The sequence below is a fragment of the Annulohypoxylon truncatum genome (genome assembly GCF_022578515.1).
Source record: "Annulohypoxylon truncatum strain CBS 140777 unplaced genomic scaffold F4807scaffold_5, whole genome shotgun sequence".
NCBI lineage: Eukaryota > Fungi > Ascomycota > Sordariomycetes > Xylariales > Hypoxylaceae > Annulohypoxylon > Annulohypoxylon truncatum.
The window spans coordinates 437009-452799 of NW_025953791.1; the positions used below are offsets into that span (position 1 = coordinate 437009).

General features: G+C 49.9%; 3 protein-coding genes across 3 annotated transcripts; 1 reads left to right on the plus strand and 2 right to left on the minus strand.

Annotated features, from left to right (window-relative positions):
• Positions 1-5691: 5691 nt before the first annotated feature.
• F4807DRAFT_457058 (uncharacterized protein) lies at positions 5692-7481 on the plus strand (the record flags this gene model as incomplete). The annotated part of the gene is made up of 2 exons (XM_048000981.1): positions 5692-6200; positions 6254-7481. The coding sequence occupies 2 exons, from the start codon at positions 5692-5694 to the stop codon at positions 7479-7481; spliced, it is 1737 nt and encodes a 578-aa protein (XP_047857493.1).
• Positions 7482-9451: 1970 nt separating this feature from the next.
• F4807DRAFT_306910 (PXA domain-containing protein) lies at positions 9452-13586 on the minus strand. Its single transcript, XM_047994995.1, has 3 exons — positions 12731-13586; positions 11842-12652; positions 9452-10334 (listed from the first exon to the last, which is right to left on the minus strand). Exons 1-3 carry the CDS (start codon positions 13263-13265, stop codon positions 9662-9664), a joined length of 2019 nt encoding a protein of 672 aa, XP_047857494.1. The 5' UTR covers positions 13266-13586; the 3' UTR covers positions 9452-9661.
• On the minus strand, positions 13484-15722 carry F4807DRAFT_306936 (zinc-finger of mitochondrial splicing suppressor 51-domain-containing protein). Its single transcript, XM_047994996.1, has 2 exons — positions 14086-15722; positions 13484-14023 (listed from the first exon to the last, which is right to left on the minus strand). The coding sequence occupies exons 1-2, from the start codon at positions 15570-15572 to the stop codon at positions 13993-13995; spliced, it is 1518 nt and encodes a 505-aa protein (XP_047857495.1). The 5' UTR covers positions 15573-15722; the 3' UTR covers positions 13484-13992.
• Positions 15723-15791: the final 69 nt, after the last annotated feature.

Below are 15791 nucleotides of genomic sequence, written 5' to 3' on the forward strand. Positions count from 1 at the left end.
TTTGGTTCATTATTCATCTACCTCATGGCCTGGCCATGCGAGACCCAAGGTCCCAAGACCCAAAGAACCCAAGGCCATGCGAGACAAACCTTGCTCGTCCTCCACACACACACTTATACAGACACGCACATACACGCACGCAGGCATTTCCCGAATTTCGTAGCTGGCCTCTTGATGACAAATAACGCCATCTAATTCCTTCCTGACACCATTTGTCTTGAATGGCTTTTTCTCGTAGGCAATTCAAAGCGATTGGGGATGTCACCGTACACACACACTCACATTCGCGGTTGTCACTGTAGCCTTTTCTGGGAAATGCCGGGATCCTTCCCAGCAGCCTCATTTTTTTGAGCTGTGCTAGCCTCGGGACATCCTATGGCTATTCCCTGAACCTCTTCCCAAGGGTTGGCTGCAAGGCAACAATATAGGGCGGTCTAGCCTATGTGGGAGCTTTTCTTGTCCTGAGAGGTGGTTGTTATTGTTGTTGTTGTTTCTTTCCGACAAGACCGTCGGATTTTTCTCTGACGCGACGACGGTGTAGACTCATAGTATCGCGTCAACTGCGGGTTTCGATATTTCGGTTTTCCAATATTCTGATCGCATTGGGTAATCTGTTCATCTCCTTTCGTCAATGCTGCATTTCCCGATTAGAAGAATTAGTAGGATTTATGACGAGATGGCGAGGCCCTGAATAATCGCAGTAGTTTATGCTTTATCATCCATCTTCTCCGCTCGGGTCGAGCTGCTCTGCGCCGTTACGCGATTTCACCTAACGCCGAGGTTTGCTTATGGGAACTTGTGCGTCGTCTTAAAAAAGGCAGAAAGGATGATGAGTGATGGGCATCTACGGCAATGTATGGGTACTTAGCCAATGGCTGCTGCTTTTAGGGACGAAGATGTATCGCGGCATGACGTTACTTCGATCGCCAAATAGTGCGCAGGGCAGGGTAGGTAGGTATTAAGGTAGGTATTGTATCTAAACTCCACAGCCGCACTGTCGGCAGCGTACCGCCGGGGTCGGCTACGGTTCGTGGCTTATTATGGCAGCATTGGGTGAATTGGCGGCTTTAAAAGGATTCTATCTACATAGTAATGAAATCATATATGGGAGGAGTAGCCGACTTCGAGGCATGAGGCATGAGGCATGAGGCATATGGAGGGGGGGTGTTGAGCCTTGCATGAAGCCGAAAGAAACAAGTTACAACCTCAAGAGCTGCACAGACGCCTCGCAGCTTTGTACTGTAACACAAATCTCGGCCTTGTGGCAACATACTGGTGCTTTTCGCAAGGACGCTAAGCTCGAACGAGCCCTTGCTTTCTAGGATTCAAGCCTCTTTCTGAAGAGTTAGGCATGGATAGTCCAGGATATAGATAGAGCTGACCAACTGGAAGATAGCCCGGCGCACGGAAAAGAGTACAGTACTCGCTTGGACCTCCTGACCATTCATGCCCAATCGCCCAACGGACCTCGGTGAAGGCCTCGCGTCTGACCCGGAAATTATGTCCAATGGCAATTCCTGCCTGCTGCTTCGCGACCGGCTGTTGGTTGCTCTGCCTTTGAGAACCAAGGTGCTGGAATATTCAGGCCTATCTACGCTCTTCGTCTAAGAACCTGTTGGTGGTCCATGGTTGGTCTGGGGGAGCAAATAGCTGCTCGCCGTCAAGTCGCTGAAGAACAAATATTTTCCTTTATTTTACAATCACGCCGGAAGGAATGTGGAAATGAGACGTAAGAGAGAGAATGAGTCTTACCAACACTGAAGTGTGAGGAAAGTGAAAATCCTCACCGGACGCTGGAAATATTGAGGTACGCTGGAAGCACGTTGGAGGCGATGTTGATCCTAGATATCCTCCCGACAGCTTGGGGGGGCCTAGATGCTACACAAAGCTTGCTTGCCGCGACGGCTTGATAGAACAACCCTCACCCGTTAAGTGAACGAGTGCTACGGGAGCAATTTTCAGACGAGATCTGCTTCTGAAAGGACTGGCGTTCCGTCGCATTACTGGCAATTCGTCACGAGGTCGTAGGAGGCTCTCATAAGAGCTTGCCAGAAACACTGCGCTGTCTCATGCTCGGACCGCGCATGTATGTATATATGTAGCGCTTTATACTTTGATCTATGTATATCTCGTGATAGCCTTAGGCTCGCGTGGGAAAACATCATCGCGTACGTCAATGGCTCTAATGAGACCATTGAGGCGTAGAGATCTCAACCCCGGTTTGCATGACATCGATCTTTTATGGCCTGCCATGATCTGCCCTAGACGTGTGAGGCTTTCCGCTTTCCGGCATTAAACGGTAGACAATCGACGAAATATAGGTGTGGAACGGCTGGGGGAAGAAGGGAAGAGAGGTCACGACCTTCATCAGAAACAGAAATGTCAAGAAAAAGCTCACAGACTTTGGGGGGGAACCCCCGGCACCATCGGCCTTGGTGGGAAAAATAGACAGGGGCCCCCGTATCCATATGCTGCTCATCTCAATTTGACCTGGTCGAGGTTGTCTCACAAACGGAGATAATGGGCATTACGCACTATGATTAATGATTGTGGAAGAGGAGAGTCGCAAGAATGACCTTCCCGCTCGGCTCGGCGAGCACGAAGAAATCCTAATACCCCTCCTTTGTCATCATATGGTCCGATTATGGCCGAATTGGCAAATCCAGACGAAGAAAAGCTACTTTGTTGAGACCCTTCGACCCTCCAACCCTTCGACCGTCACGATGATGACGCTTCTCGTCTCCCGGACTAGCAATAAGCTAGCTACCTACTGGATGCGGGACGACGGTAGGAAGATAGCAGGTGAGCTCTAGTAGATCCAAGAGGAATGAATAGGATCGTGATGTTCTAGCAATACGCGTTCTTTCGAAACCTCGGCCTGGGGTTGACGGCTGTATAATTGGATGTTTTCCAAGCTTGTTTTCAGAAGGTGAGGGGCTCACATGAAGCTCTTCAAGGCCTTGGGGAGATCTGGCTCGCTAGCGACCGTCAAATAATATAACAGAAATCCATTATGACGATCCGTCGTGGACGGGGCACGGAAACGGTGGCAGAGAGTGGCCCATGTTTGCCCTATGAAAACGCGATACGGTCCGTTTCTGACATGGGGATGTGGACCATGGTAACCCTGCTGAAAAAAAGAGAGAGTCCCCCTGCTAGGTCAGCCCGTCAACGAGTCCGCTAAGACTAAAAAGACTCAGTGGAGAAGGAGAAACGAGGCCAAGCTTCTACGAAATACCTCATTCGACCTCTCTGCCAGTGTCTGCCTCTCTTATTCGACTTGCGGCACAGGGTTTCGCTGACCTTTACCAAGACTTCTCCGAGAAGGTCGACTCAAATGCTTGCAATCCTTCCCGCCGAGCTACCTATGTAGGTGTCGCAACGGCTCACCTGGTCCGCCCGGCTTAGTCTGTTTGGTCCGTTTTTGGTCCCTAATATTGCTTAACCTGGTTTGGCTAAACCCATTCATCTCAACTATCGTGAGTCTAAATAAGTTGGCCCAGTTGGCCCGTGACGATGACGATGGGGGGAAGGGATCTATTCGTTGCCGCTGCTTCGATCTTCTTATTGTCCTGATTGTTTTATTTCAACGGGGCAGACAGGGCAGGGCAGGGTGTGATGCTATTGAAGATACATCTGATGCTAGCCATGCCAGGCATGCCCGGCATTGCTGGGTAGGTAATATGGCAATAACTAGGTAACGAAGCAAGCTGACAAGAGGTGAGAGGAAGAAGCGCGCTCTCCTTAGCTGCTTGATCCAACTGCATGTGGGGTTTTATTCAGGACTCATAATCCCTAATAAGAAATAGGGCAAGATTTGCTATCATCATCACCATTCTCTTGCAAGTATTCATGATCCATCAGACCTTATTTTACATAGCACCTTATTCTTTTCATTTCGAAGATCCCCATGCCCTAGTTCCACCTCGGGAGCATCCAGTTACCCGCACTTTAGTTAGATTCGGTTGACCTTGGACCAGCCAGATCGGCCGCTTCCTCGTTGCTCTTCTCGCTCTCCCCTCATCAACGCCAAAAGAACTTTCGTCGAGAAACATTCTCTTAACTAGGAAACATGGCTGGCAGCCACCCGGACGGGAGCACTAGGGAAATACGGTCTAAACTAAACCAAACCAAACCCATTCGTCTCTTTTGTCTCTGTCTCTCTCTTATTTCGTGTTCTGAAATTATCTAAAGAGTTAGTTTCTTGAAGAAGTCTTCTAAGTCGTCCAGCTCGTTTTAATCGTCCCTTTTTTTTTCTTTTTCTTTTTTTTCTCTAGCATTTCATTCGGCTTGTCTCATAAATCAACTGCTACGTTCTACGTGTACGGCTTACCGAGTGCCCCGGGGGTGGCGCTTTCAGTTGCTTTTTGCGGCCCTTGTCATTCCCGTCTGATGGGCATGGCTGTTGTCCAGGATATGGATATAGCTCTCCAGTTTGTGGTTTCTCTGACATGTTAAAAAAGCACGGTAGCATCGCGGTCTCTCCACACACCTTGAAGATTCAACCCCGGCTAGCCAGCCCTCTTTAGACGCACATCCACGGGCCTAACTACATTAATTCATCTGTACCCTCTGAGTAGGGACCCTCGTCCTGTCAGACCTGTCATACCACATCTTATCCCTCGAGGGTTACCACACGCACACCCCCCCTCTAAGTATCTCTTGTAATTCAGGGCCCCCGGACTCGAAGGGCACTCTCGCATCCCTGTTACTGCATACTCTTACATATGTATCTATGTACGGTCTCCTCCACATGTTCTGTGTCTAGCATCTAGCCCTACCTTTCGCCGTGCGTCTGATATTCCTATCTTGAAAGCCCAGCTATGAGACTGCATTGCGGCGTCTTCTACTAGGCGAGCCAGACCTTCAATCGATGGTCAAGCTGGTGAAAGCCACCACTTCACTAGTCCCTAGTTGACTCTGTTTGCTACCTCGTCCACCCTGCTGCGTTTTTGTCAACCCTTCGGCCGTTTCCATTTACACCAGACGGCACAGGCCAACTTCTTCCTGCTCTTCCTTCGATGCAGCAAAAATAGAGGGGGAAAATAAGAGACAACCACGAAGGGAGAATAGGATTCACCAGGAAATCACAATAAGGAAACTAGATCAGCTCAGGGGAAGAGTTCCCGTTGTCGAAAAAAGTGTAAAGAGTTGGACCAACTTGATAGGAAACGGTAGGCCCCCAAAGGTGCTTGTTGGTTGGTTCTTAAAATTCGACGTCCTATTGTTGCGCATGAGATATACAACGACAACCAAACGACTAGCTACCTGAGTCGAGATTTGCGCCTCCTCATCCTTTATTACTACGGGAGACTTACCGGTCAAACCTTTTGGCAGTCAACCGACTTTTGCTGCAGCTCCCAACAGCTCACGAGGACAGTGGACTACACACAAGCGGTCACAGCACGCCTGCCCTCTTTTAAAGGACCAATTGGTTGACTAAATCTGAGTATGCATGTTGTCTTCCGCCCGTAACTGTCGAGTTATCAAAAGAAACCATCTCGGCAGATCTCCACAGCCGCCAGCGCCAATCCTACCTCTCTATCAGACTTTAACTGCGGCTCGTTGCCAAAACCTACATAACGGGAAGCTCAGGGTACCAGCCTATATCGTGACTGCCAGTCAATGCGGGCTATATCCTACGGAACCCACCAACTGTCTAATATAGCCGATTCAGTTGGCACGATAACCATGCACAACACAATAATCGGCTCAACTGGTATAGACCAGGATAATCATCTGGCTCATGACAACTCGTACTCGAACGAACAATGGGTTGATATGTCCGCCTATAACAATATGGGAATGACAACTTACGGTGGTGAATATTACGGCACGCCGGTAACTCATGGGTTACCATCTGAGTCTATCGGCATGGCCCCGCCGCCCGTTCCGCATCAGATGCATAGCCAGCCGCACAATAATTACGCGAGTCATCTACCTCATCCGCTGATAATACCAAACCAGGTTCCATGGCCTAGCCTCCGGACGAACCCTTCTCAGAGCTACGCGGCGCCTCCTGTACCTATCCCTCCGGCGTCTGCTCCTATGAGACAACCTCCGAGGTTGCCGACGATTAACACGTCGCAGCCAAGGAAGACGTTAACGGACGAAGATCGCAGGAATATGTGTTTATTTCACGAGGACAACCCTCACGCCAAACAGACGGAGATTGGACAAAAGTTTGGTGTTGAGCGAAGGTAAAGTCGACAAGCGGCGCCACGGATCCTAATTGCTAACATCACCTTGACAGCACCGTATCGAAGGTATTGCGAAGGAAGGAACTCTACCTCAACATGGATAGTCAGGGCGGCTCTCCCGTGAAGAAATCCAAGGGAAAGTCTCCGCCGGACATTGAGCGAGCTCTTGCAAACTGGGTCAGAGGTCAACAGAAGAAGGGAGTCGTGGTCAGCGATTCCCAGATGGAGGAGAAGGCAAAGGTATTCTGTACCGGCTCAGACAGTCCTCTGAAAACTATCACGGCCTCCTGGATCGAGAAGTTCAAGCAGAAGCACAACATTGGCCCCGGGAAACTTATCCGCAGAGCATCCGAGACGGCTATTCCTGACAACGCTCGACTGGACACTGGCTCACCGCTACTATCCACTTCGCAGACACCAGGAGGGATCTCACCGGCTTCACCGATTAACCAGACGACCTCACCGCAACCTTCTTCGGCGATCGAAAAATCCGAAAGCAAAGAATCTCTATCTACAGGCTTCATGGACTTCGAGACCAACGGATACCGACACCCGCATTCGCAGAGCTCAACGTCGCTCTCCAGCGCCGTAACGGACCCGCCAAGTTCGACGTTTTCCGCCGGCGCTTTTAGCCCGGGCTCTCAGTTCAACTTCTCACCGGATCCCAACTCGGGAATGTTTGGCGATCGGAATCAAATGCCCGGAAACCCCAACTTCCAGCGCCCTCGAAGTCAGACCGTCCCCGACCTCGGACACCTCGATTATATCAACCAGTCACAGTCCAGCGAGCCACTGACGCCGAAATACAGCCAGTCCGGAACGGCACCCTCATCAGCCCTCGAGTCGCCCGCTCACGAGATACCGGCCCCGCCCTTTGGAAACTTGGATTCGGCTATATCCCCGCCTACACCGCTGCACCACGTAAGTAGCAACAGCAGTTTAACCGGCAGGTCAAGTTGCTCAGGAGTTGCGGTGTCTGGCACGACGTTGGGATCCTCACCGAGCTCACCGACGCAAGAGGATGCCAGACGGGCTGCCGATACCCTCCTGAGTTTCATGCAGCAGTTCAAGACCACGGGGTTGGTTGACCAGAACGACTTCTTAATAGTCCTCGGACTTACCGAGAAGCTGGGGTTACAGTCACAACAACAAATGGGGATCCTTCAGACTAATTCGGCCTCCCAGGGCTTTGGAGGATTGTCAAGGATACCGGAAGGCGATACAGAGATGACTACGGCTCCCTCGCCCCTCATCAAAAATGAGACGACGATGAGTGTATGACAACACCTGAATTCATCCATTTTGATGACACCACCTCCATGCATACTATACGTATCCACGGTAGTCTGAACTCTCCCACAACCACTAGATTCTATTTTCTAGGTTTCCGAGGGTCATATCTTCGACCAGGTCGACGACAGCACCAGATGCGGGCTAATTAATCCTCTAAATTGAACAACTAGAAATCCCCGAATCTGATCTGCATGACCTGACGGATCAACAACTACAGACGCCGGACGTATTCGACGACCCCAAAATTATTTTACCTAACAACAATCTTCACGCTCACTTCCAACTACAGTATCCACAGCGACAGAACGACCCAATCATTCTGAGTCTACACCAGAAAACGTCTCACGACAGGCATAGGGAACCAGAACAATGTCATCAATATCCATGCTCATTCACAGGAGTCACCAGGCCGAGGGGAAAGGGGAAAACTTTTCAGGAAAAACAAGAAAACCAAAAAAACAAACACCGAAAACAAAGCGTATCTAATTATATACACTACATTTCTCACGAAGCATCAAATTCATATACCGTACACAAGCTATTATACCCCCCGTCGCCCCACCGCGCGTTTAACCCAAAGCGAAAATATACCCGAAATTCGAGCAATCGACGAAGGGAGAGAGGAAGGGGGAAGGGGAGAGGGAAGTGAGGGAGTACAGAAAGAGGAGGGGATAAAAAAAATCTTATATTGGAATTATGCTTGGGGCGCTCGTTATCCCTTTCGATGCTATATTGATATATTATACTATACCATACTATCGATTCGAATCTATCCGGCAGCAAGACTTTGTATCGCCCACGCGAGCCAGTACCCGACAAACCAGGAAAACCCAGGAAAACCCCCAAACATCGCGAAAAATCTCAAAATATTATTGTCAAATTTCTTTCTTCCTTCTTCGTCTTCTCGGTATTTTCTATAAGGTCTCCCCCTCGTATATATATATACATATATAACAACTATAACACACCTAAATACATGTCTTATCTGTCTGTGTCTCTTTTCGACGAGGGAAAAAGACCTCGGAAAGCCCCTCGTTATCCTCGACGGAGTTGAGAATAGGGGTTGGGAGGAGGGAAAGAGTACACATTCGCCGACAATATCTTTTTTTTTTTTTTTTTTGGACGTGGAGAGGCAACTTTCCCTCCGTCCGCGGGAGGCAAAGGGGAAGGGAAGGAAGGGGGAGGGTTCCAAAGGGGAAAGGGGGCGCGAAAGGTGTTCAACGGTGACCGGTGTTTAGTGTCTCTGTGGTAAAGGGGAATGTGTTTTTTTCGGTTCATTATTCTCTTTTTTCCTCGCTACCTACCTACATAGCAGCACTATCAGGCGTTCTATCCGGAGTGATTTGTTTCTCTAGGTATCTAGTTGACACTAATCTTGAATTTTCACTGCTCTACTACTACCTACCTACATCTCCATATCTCAGCAATACACACCCCGCAAAGTGCTATGAATTAAGAGAGCGTAACTCCGACCTCCCTAGTACCAAACTACCAAAACTCACTCCCTCCCGTCCCTCCGGCCCAACTCCTCGCTTCGGACACGCAAGAGAGAGGGAAAAGGGGTCTCATACAAGCCGACGCAGCAAACCGGCCCAACCCTCGCAAACACTCCATTTCCATTTTCCAGGGGCAAGCCGTTGACGTTACACCACTCGCAGAAAGGGGGTTCGATTTCGCTATCCGAAAGCCCGTCCCAAAACCATGACCGAACGCTTTATTTATTTTTTTGGGGTAACCTTCTACGTCCATAAGTAATAACAGGGGGACCCCTTTTCCCCCCTTTATCACAAGCCGGACGAACAAGCGCAAAAAAAAGTAGATGAAACACACACAACAAAAAAAAAGATGCAAAATGTAAACATCGAAAGCGGAGCCTGTCGCGGCTCTGTAACTAGCCTTCCGGAACTACTCGTCCCTCGGCCCCGTCAGTTTCTGTCGCTGGCTTATGTTGGACTGTGTACGTTGCATTGCATGAGGAGAGAGGGTGCCACCCGATCTGGAACCAGGGCGGTGCATGAGAAAAAGTTTGAAACTCTTTTTTCAATTTCTTTTTTAATTTTTATGTTGTGTTGTGTTGTCCGTTCTAACGGCAGGCCGGTTGGTTGGGTATCAGTCATTTACATTACTTATTTCGTTTACGAGGACAAACCGACTGCCCGGCCCCTCCCTTAACTTAAACGTTCTTCCCATAGTTCGATCACCCCCTTCTCGGCTAGTTCGGGCATAAGGCGCACGAGGATGAGCTCTAGAATCCCGTACACCAGATGCTTGTTACAATAGGGATCCGAGAAGACATCGAGTATGCCGGTCTCGATCTCCGATAAGATTCTGTTCTCCTCCTCGTCATCGCCCTCGTCACACATGTCAGCCCGATTGTCGCCACCAGCCTCGGTCGGCGGCACACCGGTGTCTCCAAATTGCCGCTTTGAACCTTCTGGGGTCAACGTTGCATGGCTTTCTCTAACAGTTTTGCCCTCATCGGTAAGCCGCACGCGTGCAACTTCCTCTCCAGTGCTATTGGTATTATGTGCTGTGTTATTACCTCTGGTTTTAAACGGTCCGGACCGCGAGCTCGGACTCCTCTGAGTGTTAGTCGATCTGGTAGAGAATAGCCAGGTACTGCTACCGTAATAAAGCCTGCCCACCCCCCTCGGAACAAGCGCCAAAAGCGCGCTAGCGCATCTGCGACGCAGGGCGGCCAGTTGTTCGCCAGATGAGGGAGGGATCAAGCTGGATACGCCTGGGGCGTTATTGGGGAAGATGGCGCCGCGCACGGCTCGGAGGAGCGGGGGAAGACGAGCAGGATCGAGAATATAGGCGTGGATATGATGTGAAAGAAGTCTGTGCGAGATCAGTACAGTACAGTGCAAACCATGTACCAGCGAACATTAATAGAAGCTTCTAAGGAAAGGCGTCGTAGGGAACGTGGGGGGTTTAGTGGTACAGGTGTTACCGTAAGCGGGATGATTCGAGGGGGATTTGGGGATTTGGGGGGAGGAACGCGAGTTCGAAAGGGCCATATTCTTAGGGCAGATAATCCGAACGGTTCCATAAGAGAATCTTGCCGCAACCATGGCTTCATGGTTAAGGTACACAAGACTTGGTGTAACCACACCTAATACATAATCTAATAATGATTGATAATGCGAAGCCCACCACGCATGACTATATCAAACGAGCGATGTGAGGCTTCCAAGGGGACCGTGGAGCTTTGCGTGGAGAGGAGAGCTCCTACAGGGGAGCTAGAAGCTGCATAGGCCCTGGGGGTTACCCCTGTCCCTATCCGATCGGGGAAGAGGTACGTCGATGAAGGTCTTTTGGGCGCAAATATGCGAGGCCGAGACCTGAGGAGCTCAGATCGATTAAGTTTGGACGGAACGGCCAAGATGGTGTATGATACATGCGTATCCCGACGCCAGGGTATTCAAAAGCCACATTATCGCGCTCGGAAAGGTTTCGAAAGATACCCCGGTCTAAGCTACGCAAGCTAGTGCCGTCTTTGGACGATCACATCTGACGGCATTCGGAGCTGAACATGGTCGTTGTTGTTTCGCCGATCGAACCAAGAGCGGAAGTACATATTGGAATATAGTGGGATGGCCATGAGTAGTGCGGCAGGTACTAACATCGAAGAAGAATAGCAGAGGATGCTAAGATATCCAGGTTCGAGATAGGATCTGTCCTTGTAAAAGTCCCTAGCTTGAACAACGCGCGTCGGAGACATGCCCGTGCGTGCGGGAAACGGTAGCGGTGGGGTCCAGCGGTACGAAGCGAAAGGGAAAAGAGTTCGTGGCGTCGTACTGACTGATGGAATCCTTGGTCGAGGGCAGGAATCCCTGCAAGTTCTAAAGTTGGGCGCGTAAATAAGGCTCGCGGATGGCCAGGTAAGACCTACTAGACTCAGCCCCGCGCCGTTTATCGAGCAATCGGATGAAGGATATCTAGGTTTACCCGGTCATTGGTCGTTCAATGAGGACAACCCCTGGAATGAGGTCTCTATTGCTGACCCTGGCGAATATCGGACTTTGGGTGGCTTCCTGTTTATCCGGCCGCGACTCCAGAGGTTGGTAGCGTCGTACAGCACCTCCCTCGACTAGAGGTTGGCTTTACTGAAAACGGTCTGGCCTAAGTATCCGTGTCTCGTTTCGTCGATTTGCCAAGCCGATATCCGATCGTCCATGGAAATTAATCTTGTGATAGAAAGGCAATACCCGTCATGCACACTCGCGAGACAGGGCAATTCCGGGGGTATGAATGGACGACGTCTGGTCCTGTGACCTGAGACGCATGCGAGGTGACGAGATAGGTGCTTCCGCGACGAAGAAGAAAAGAAGATTGATTCGCCTACCTATCGATCATCCCGTCAAACCCTGCCAAATTTCCAGGACCTCTAATAGCTCCCCATTGTATCATGGAGAAGGCTCCGCTCATCCAAGGCATGCGAGCGTCTATTTCGAGTAGGTTACCGGCGCAAGACCATATTTTGAAATCCGCAATGGGGATCTTGACTGGCTGTGAGGGTGTCTCTGAAGCTGCTGGTGGGTGGTATGATTCTTCGTCACCATCAAAGGGTGTTTTTGCTAGGCGAACGAAACTAGGAGTGGATCTTGGAGGGAGTGATCGGGAAAGCATTAAAGTGCTGATCATTAATCGTATCGAGTTTACTATTGTGAATCCCCATTGGATCACGGTCCAGAAAGATTCTTGAATATGCAGGCTAGTCTTGCTCGTAGTTGGCGGTACTATGCCGGCGTCCGCTTTTAGATTGATGCTCGGTGTGATGTCTCTAGGTTCAGAAGCCTTTACGGCCCCTTTCGTGCGTACTAATCTCGTTAGCATGATTAGTATTTCCCATATGAGCCATGGCTCCGATAGTTTATTGACAATTAGATTGCCAATAACGAGTTCCGAGAGTATCTGTCCAACCAACGCCGTCAAACACTCATTCTCGAGATCTTCAGTTGGAAGTAGAAGTGCGAGGACACCCTGAACTAAAAGTTGACGATATTCACTTTCGTTGCTTGCCTGGACCTGGGCACTGCCAGACTCGGATTTAGGAACAGGGGATAGAGCAGGTAGAGGCCAAAGCGAATGGTAGATTTCGCGCGGATTGGCCTCAACCGGGGGACGGGCCACAGAGCTCTTCGCAAGTCGATACGCTGTGTGATGTCGTTAGTCATGGGTAATGGAATATACGAGTTTTTGTTTGCCGAATAACAATAGACATGGCAGCCAACCTCGGATGTGCGCATCTAGCAGTTCTGGGAGTTCATCAAACAGTAAACTCTCGAGGTCTACATTCCGCAACCTCTCTTCTAAAGCTCGAGTGCAATGTGCGATGATATGCACAATCTCGGAAACGAAGGTCTCGTCTGGCGTAATCCTGGCATACCAATTCTGAACAAACTCCTTGATGATGACAGCTATGAGAGCATATAACTGGAGATCCACATCGTTGCGACTAGTGAGAGGCGGTAGTAGATCCTGAATCGGAGCAGGCGTGCTCCTCCCTCTATCAGCTAAGTGTTGTGCGCATAATACTCGGCGTATGAAGGCAGCGGTGGCCTTGTCGGAGAGAAAGTCGGACGAAATGGGACGAGTGGACCGACGAGGAGCGGAGGACGGTGGAGTCACAGCAGGTGAACTAGAAGCCTTGTTTACGGTGGATGATGTGACTGATTCGGGATTGGTGCTTGATGTCGCTGGCGCCTTTAAACTGGTCGGAACCGGGCTACCTCTGGGCGGGATGGCGCCCGATGATGGCGTCGACATCCCCGGTCAAAAGTGGATGGAGCATTTACCGGAGTATCGTCATGGTATTTGAATCGGGTAGAAGATTCTCTCGTCTGTCGACAATACGGACTGTATGTGGTTGAGAGGGAGTTGTCGTGGAGTTGAAAGTGGGTTTAGTTGGTTATCGCGCTAAGTTCGTTGCCGTTTTGCTGCTGCAGGAACCATTATTTGCGGCGACATCCCCTTGTACTTTTTTTGTCAAGGGACGTCGCACTTGCAGCCACAGCTTACGGCAACTGTAAGACGCTCGTGCCACCTGAAATGACGTTGACAGGTGCAGCGGAGCGCCCCGAAGCCTGCGTAAATCTTAAATTTTAGCACCTGAGCACAGGCCTTCGACTAAGGTACCATCGGCTCTTGACTTGCATCCCATGCGAGAGCAAGGATTGCCATGTCTCGTTATACAGAGAATCGTTGAGCCTCATACATAATACATAATACATTTATCAGTTATTGCTTGACACAATCTCCGTAACCTTAACACATTTAAACAAAACACTTTGGTGTTTAAGGTGCCGAAAACGTAATTTTGCGCCATTTAGTCCATTTCTATAGAATATTCGCGTGGATTAGGCATAGACCGGAAGACTCTATTGAGGCGCCCAATTGACTTTACAGCACTTATCTCATTAGCACGGAGCGGTGCATTTTATACACTACTAAGTCAACGTAGTCATATACAGCGATGCATATACAGATTTGTGCCTCATTCAGCATTTTTTGTCGTTGCTTCATATCTGCGAAAATTGTTAGAATCGAAAAATCGAACACTTTGCCTGGCGTTTTCGATGAGACGTACCTCTTGCCTCGGAAGGCCCACACTCCCCAGTTACCGCAGCTGATATCCTGCGGATCTAGATCATTGAGATCCCACCGCAAACTTCTGAAAATGTTTTCGCCAGGTTCCATGAGTAAATCAAACTCGCCACTGCAAGTTTTCCTCACCCATTCTATATCCCTGTCCATGTCATACTGCGTATAACCCGTTACGATAATTGGTGCCTTCGTCTCAAGAAGCAACGGTACCGTTTCCGCCCACTCATGGGAACTAGCCGGATGTCCCAAGCCTGGATGGAACATGACAAAGCAGTCAAAATAGGGGTCATATGGGTAGAATTGACCAGTCTTGTGAAGAGTATGATAGTAATCCACGATGGTGCTAATCTTCATTGTCGGCCACACTCGGTCTTCCACTATAGCACCAAAAGGGTTGGAAGGAGTTCGAGCCGGCAATGGGAATTCGTCATCTCGATTGGCCATGCTCTCAGGTCCAATGAAGATCAGATGAAATTTTCCTCGAGGGAAGAGGTGAGCTAGCTGCACCCACACATTCCGAGGTAGAGATGATTCTGCGCGGGCACCTAGTATGAATATTCTCACCGGAGGCGCTTCAGGCCGCAGTCCTTTGATGTCCTCTCCGCCACCGGACATGGGCGGGTGCAAGGTATATCTCAGAGCGCTTAAACTCTTTAAGCCCTCAGGTGTGAGCCTGCCACCTTTCCTAATGTTATAGGGGCTAAGCTCGTGGAGGATGCTACCTATTGTTACCGGATATGTTAGCAGTCTAGTAACTTGTCGCATGTTCCGGTCATCGTTGATAGCCTCGAATGATCTCGTATATAGGAAGGTATCCCAATTGGTCATGTTGACGGCAGCTTCTTCTATTTGCGGCCCCGCGTACTCGAATTCGGGAAAGAATCTGCCAGAGCGAAGGTCATGGTCATCTTCATTAATTTGTCGTAACGTATCGCATATTTGTAGATGGGCTTCGTAATCCTCGGCCCAATGTCGGTCACTGCAATAGACAGGAATCCCACAATCCGGACATTCGAAGTTGACGTGGGCCGGAGCCCCGGAGCCTGTGGGACTATGGTCTGGGTGCGGGCAACGTCCATGTTGTCTTATAAACGCAGCGCGACGCCGTATCTCCGGAATGGGCGAATTGGTAAAGGAGTGAAACAGATCGTCGGGGCGGAGAATGGGCGGCCTCGATCTGTCCTCGTATGTTGCAGCTGGTCCCTGTCCAGCCGAACCATCCTCGGCTACCTTCGCCTGTTGACCGAATAAGGACAAAGGCCTTGAGAGACTACCCTTGGTCTGCGTGGGAGGGATGGGTCGATTCGAATGTGTAAGTCGACTAGAAGAGCTCGGCTGTCGCAATGAGCGCGGGGAGGTGCCTTTGGAGAACGCTCTCGTCATGGGTGGACGAGATGCATGTGCCGCTGAGGACCTTAAGCATGCCCGGCAAGCATTTGAAGCTGCCAGACGAACTGAAGGCTCCATCATTCAGGCTCCGTAAAGAAAGGCCTGCGCAGGTCGTAATTGTAAATTCCAAGGTTGCAACTGAACTAAGCAACTTTATGGCTCCTATAGAAACATCTGAATTCTCGGAATTGGAAATCGTCAGATCTAATCAGCTAATACAGAACAGGTATAGCGCTCTACAGGTACTTGGCAGTGTACCAAATAGCTTGAGAGTCCCGCCTTCCAAGGTCTAAAAACTAT

Coding starts and splice junctions, on each gene's coding strand:
- F4807DRAFT_306910 (XM_047994995.1), bottom strand. CDS start 13,265: ATGTCGACGCCATCATCGGGCGCCATCCCGCCCAGAGGTAGCCCGGTT. Junction 12,653..12,730: donor GCTAGATGCGCACATCCGAG/GTTGGCTGCCAT, acceptor GACATCACACAG/CGTATCGACTTGCGAAGAGC. Junction 10,335..11,841: donor TTTGACGGGATGATCGATAG/GTAGGCGAATCA, acceptor GATCTCGCACAG/ACTTCTTTCACATCATATCC.
- F4807DRAFT_306936 (XM_047994996.1), bottom strand. CDS start 15,572: ATGATGGAGCCTTCAGTTCGTCTGGCAGCTTCAAATGCTTGCCGGGCA. Junction 14,024..14,085: donor TGGGCCTTCCGAGGCAAGAG/GTACGTCTCATC, acceptor CAATTTTCGCAG/ATATGAAGCAACGACAAAAA.